Below are 5,285 nucleotides of genomic sequence, written 5' to 3' on the forward strand. Positions count from 1 at the left end.
CCCACTGTCTATGTCACTGATGAAGATATTAAACAGTACCGGTCCCAATACAGACCCCTGTGGGACGCCACTTGTCACCAATCTCCATCTGGAGATTGAGCCGTTGACCACTACCCTCTGGATGCGACCATCTAACCAATTCCTCACCCACCGGACAGTCCACCCATCAAATCCATACCTCTCCAGTTTAGAGAGAAGGATGTTGTGGGGGACCGTGTCAAAGGCCTTACAGAGGTCCAGATAGATGACACCTTCACATTTAACTAACACCACTGTGGCCACATCAGCAAATACTCACACAGCAATTCAATGTTAGGAAAACATTAAATATCTTTCAAATTGTATTTAATGCATCTAATTCAGCAGATTAAAAAGAATGAGGGGCAGCCAACTCCATTAAACCAGCATGGTCTCGCCAGATCTTTGTGGGCTCTCAGTTCACAAAGTGAGAGCCTCAGAGAACATCTTTCTTGTTTTCAACACATTAACGTATCACTCGCTCAGCTTTGAGCCAGTTTTAAGATCTTCCTTTTGAGTTGCAAAAAAAAAAAAAAAAAGTAAAAAGGTGTTGATGTGTAAATACCCTAACTTTGAGAAACATCTTTATTGCAGGTGAGGTGTAATTTTTCTTCAGAAAATAACTCTATACTCATGAGTGTTGATACTCAAAATACAGATTAAATAAAACAAGATTGCTACATAGTAGTTCCCACAGACATTCTTAACTGTATATTTAATTAGAAACAAGAAAAAGTTTGCTGGGCTGAAAATACAGGACTATCCCAAGAAAATATGTTTAAGACTTTGAAAATAATGAAAGATCAAAAGTAGGCTGTTACAAGATATTATTAATCTATAAAAAGTCATCCATTATCATCTCTAAAAACAACGCAAAACAACATTAATCTTGTGGAGTGAAAGAAAACACAATGATCAATCATAGAGAAAGAGAATGATCACTTAACAATACTTCTAATAATGTTGTCTAAGCTTCCTGTTTTGAAGGAAACATGCTTATTCCAGCTGAAAGTACTCCTTGTGTCATCACTGCTGTGATGTATGGGACAGTAGAAGACAATCTGACCACAGACAGGAGGTGTTTAGATTTGTTAAGTTTCTTGCTTTGTCCTTATAATTTAACAAGCCCACAGAATGTGAAGAAGTGATTGAAATACACGTAAATATTTTTTTCTTTTAAACCTTTTTTATGTTTTCTTAACTAAAAAGAAAGGACAATTTCTCTCACACAACAGCATGACTGAAGATTAATCATTTCCTACTGCAAAGAACAAAAAGGAAAATACCAATCTAAAATTACTTTACAAGGCTCCAGCCCAACATCTGGATATCTAAAACCATTTAATTTGACATATGTCTTGTATGATAAAATATGCAGATCTTGCAATAGAAAGGTAAAGTATTTTACAAAATTCATATTCCATTACATTTGATGCACCTTCTGCATCGTGGTCACGTTTTTCACTGTAGTCCTTATAATCATGATGTAGACTGCGTGTATGTGCAAATCATTACCTTTGTCTTTAAAAGACGTAAGAGGTTTACCCTATTTTTAAAGGTAAGTGGGTCAGACTGGCACATTCATTCATAATAAACAGCACTTTTCCATCCTATCAGTGGTTCTACACTTTCATGAACAAAAACTAGAATTTGAGCTTTAATAAAGCACAGAGTGTGTGTAAAAGGAGTGGTTCTAAAAGGAAGCAAGTTATATTCCTAAGCCGACCTGTCCACTAACTCCAGTAAATACAATGTAGCATGTCGTAACACTGCTTCACCAGCTAGTCACTGTTTCTGGTTTTGTTTAGGTAAAACAGGTGGTTTTCAGTGGTAAAAGACATGAAAACATCTTACTTCTGAAAACACTGATATGCAGGGGTAATTAAAAAAAAAACCCAAACACAAGGAGGTTAGACATCAGGATAAAAACCAAAGAAAATCAGTGGAAGAAAACTAAATATCTAACTGTAACGTCTTGGTGACTTTGCTTTTTTAAACCATTAAGACGAACAGTAGAGAGGGGGAAAAAAAAAAAGTATTAAAAATCACATTTTACTGATTTCTTAAAACTATTTCCTAAAAGAAAAGAGGTTGCAAAAGAATTACCTATGATCCAATATGTAAGCTGCAGACCTTCTGGAGGTCCTTTTACCTTCAGATAAGGTTTTACATACTTTAATACATCACCTAAATACTCCAGAGTCTTTGCTACCATGGCAGATTTCTCAGGGAGTGTCTGAAGGCCACTGTAAGTTCTGCCAACAGCCTGAGAAAACAGAAACATTGAAATAAATATAAATAAACTTACTAAGTCTCTTAGGAGGTTTGTGCGAGTAATTTCTTTTCATACACCAAACAAAATCTGATGCATAATTCCTTTTCTCTAAAATTGTCCTATGAAGCTAACACAGAGATATACAGTACCTTAATGAATTGGACAAGAGCATTTTTAGGGTCTTGCTTGAAAACTGACTCTTCAACATGAGCCTTTGAAAGAATGTTTTCTACTTCTGAGAGTTTAAAAACCAGTCTTGTCATTTCAGTCAGCTGCTCCATATAGGCTTTCCCTGTTTGTTACAAGAGAGCACAGCACTAAATATAGTATACAGTTATGCTTTTCGATTTACTTTAGCCCCAAAATCATAAAATGAAACATGATTTTAAAGTGTCTAAAATACAAGGACTCTGCAACCGACCGCATCTCTCTAGACAAAGAATGTGTGTCTAAACTAGTTATGTTTCTAATACAAATGTACGAGAATGAGGAGTTTTAAGTATGGATAACCAAGTCTTTAATTTTACTGATGGTTTTCTTCAAAATCTACAAAATGTGCGTGAAAAATAATCGCTACAAGATGTGTTCTACAAATAATCAGAACTGCAGTGTTTTATAGAAGTGATGAGTATTGCTCTAAGAAAGCAAAATATCCAATATAGGAAAGGGAAGAATTACTTGCAACTGGATTTTTTTTCCTTTTTTTCTTTTAGGGCATTCACAGCATGATTTCTGACTATTTACTTCAGATTTTCACTTTTTTCAGAGCAGTTTCTCCATGGGGGAAAAATAGCTTGTCTCCTTGGGAGCAAGTTTTTGTTCTTTGCTTCCAAGGAAACAAGCTCTTTTATCTTTGTGATAAATTTGTCATATGCAGAGCAGGCAAACTATCAATAAATAGCACAAGCAGCGTAAAGAAACACATTTTGTAATTAGGTAAAAGTAAAGGAATACAAACAAAAATACATTTTGTAATTAGCTGAAAATGTTTGCCAGTTTTGCAATATAGAATCATTACTGCAAACATTAGGGAAATGTGAACACTTACCAACTGTTCGCTCAGCATCTGTCTTGGCTAGCATACCAGTCCTTTGATCTATGAACATTTGCAAAACGCATCGAAACCAAGAACGTACCGTCAAAGCTTCATAGGATGTATATCCCATACTAGAAAAAGCTTCACACAGTGCGCTGCATAGGTAGAAAAAGAAGAAGAAAAAGGTAAAGAGATCTAATAAAAGTATGCAAAAAGGTGGCAGAGCGTCTCATTTGGCTGTAGGCATATAGAAACAGTGCACAGAAACAATTAGAAATGAAGTAACAGAAAGGCCAACTGGCATTCCTTTTGTGTACTCTACAGAATTTGCTCACAATATCCTGACGCCTAAATACAGAGAACATGATAAATTTGGTAATGCCACACATAGTAGTATAAAAGCATATATACACACATACATATGTTTTCTCTACATAAAACAAGACAGAGGGAGAAAAATTCACACAATGGGAAATGCCTTATTCTAACAATGGATAATTTGACTACTATCTAAATTGCCAATGTACAACGCTGGGAATAGTTTATCTGAATCAACCTGGAACTTCATATTGACACTGCTCAAGCTACCCCAGCCTTTCATATAAAGCTAGCTCAGGTGCCCCACGCTACTCTGAAGTCTGCTTAGTCCTAGCTACATAAACGGTGGAGAAGAGAAGGTCTGCTTTAGCAAATAAAGGTATGTCATGTTAGAAACAGATTGAAAAGGGAAACATAAAAGGGCAGCTTGGAGATGACAAAGGAAACCGCTATACTTGATGTACACTTACAAATGTATGTGTTTATGTATGTATACACACACAAGTATATACATTCACAGACAGAGCAGACTTGCTGTATATATTGTCAATCAAACACTCGCTACTGTTCTACCAGCCAGGTGTCAGGCCGGAGTCAATGGCACCATCAACACTCAATGCACAATCCCTGTACTCGAGGGCTCAGTATTCCCAAAGTTTTTACTTGCCTTACCACCGTGAGTAGCTGCTGTAGTCACTTTTTCCCAAACATACTGGCCCCGCATCATTAATTCTGCAGAAACCCCTTGCTAACGGACAGTGGGTCTGTTCTTCACCCTGTTTGCAATTCCTATTGGATGAGCTCCGTGTGTGCTTCAGGTCAGTGAAACTTCTTGAAAATCGTTACACCATTTTGTTTGAGAGATTTCCTCCCTGGTCAGTCCTAGGTGCTTTGACTTTAATGAAAAATGCTTGTACTCTTTTCTTGATATATGTACATATAAATCTACTTATTTTCCACTGAAATTTTACTCATGCTTGCAACAGAAAGTCAACACAGGTCCAGATGGAGACCAAACTGGATTCTGTTTCTCACTGAACAACATTAATAACCTTTTTTTTCCTATTTCATTCAGTTAAAACCAATGACAACGGTATATTTTGTCTGAACATCCCTGCTGAAGTACTATTGACAAAATAAATAAGGAGAACAAATGCAAGCAAATAAAACATAAAAAATAATTAAATTCCAGTACCAAAAGAGAAAAAAACAGGATGCCTATGGACTTAATGCTCTTTGCAGTAATGTATAAACAACAAAAAATTCCAGCCTTATGTAATCTTGATGTACACAGCTAGTCTACTTGGCCCCAAAGGCTCACAAAAACATTTTCTGCTGTAGTCTCACTCTTGTTTCTCTTGCTTGCTGGTAGGTAGGTGTTGTGGTCTAACCCAGCAGGCAGCTAAACATCACACAGCCATTCGCTCACTCTCTGCCCCCCCCGCCCCCCCGCAGTGGGATGGGGGAGAGAATCAGGGAAAAAAAAGTAAAATCCGTGGGTTGAGATAGAGACAGTTTAATAGGACAGAAAAGGAAGGGAAAATAATAATAATTATAATAATGATAAAAGAATATACAAAACAAGTGATGCACAATGCAATTGCTCACCACCTGCCGACCGATGCCCAGCCAGTCCCC

The 5,285-nt window shown here is 36.8% G+C and overlaps 1 protein-coding gene across 1 annotated transcript in view; it reads right to left on the reverse strand.

The window, feature by feature from the left end:
- Window positions 1-5,285, reverse strand: part of MMS22L (MMS22-like, DNA repair protein) — a 131,946-nt gene that overhangs the window by 25,755 nt on the left and 100,906 nt on the right. The window contains exons 17-19 of the mRNA XM_009320166.1: window positions 3,342-3,484; window positions 2,443-2,585; window positions 2,125-2,284 (exon numbers count right to left, since the gene is read on the reverse strand). Of these exons, the coding sequence (XP_009318441.1) occupies window positions 2,125-2,284; window positions 2,443-2,585; window positions 3,342-3,484 (446 nt within the window). The remainder of the gene's footprint in view (window positions 1-2,124; window positions 2,285-2,442; window positions 2,586-3,341; window positions 3,485-5,285) is intronic.

Source organism: Pygoscelis adeliae, unplaced genomic scaffold, assembly GCF_000699105.1.
Source record: "Pygoscelis adeliae isolate BGI_AS28 unplaced genomic scaffold, ASM69910v1 Scaffold41, whole genome shotgun sequence".
Taxonomy (NCBI): Eukaryota; Metazoa; Chordata; class Aves; order Sphenisciformes; family Spheniscidae; genus Pygoscelis; species Pygoscelis adeliae.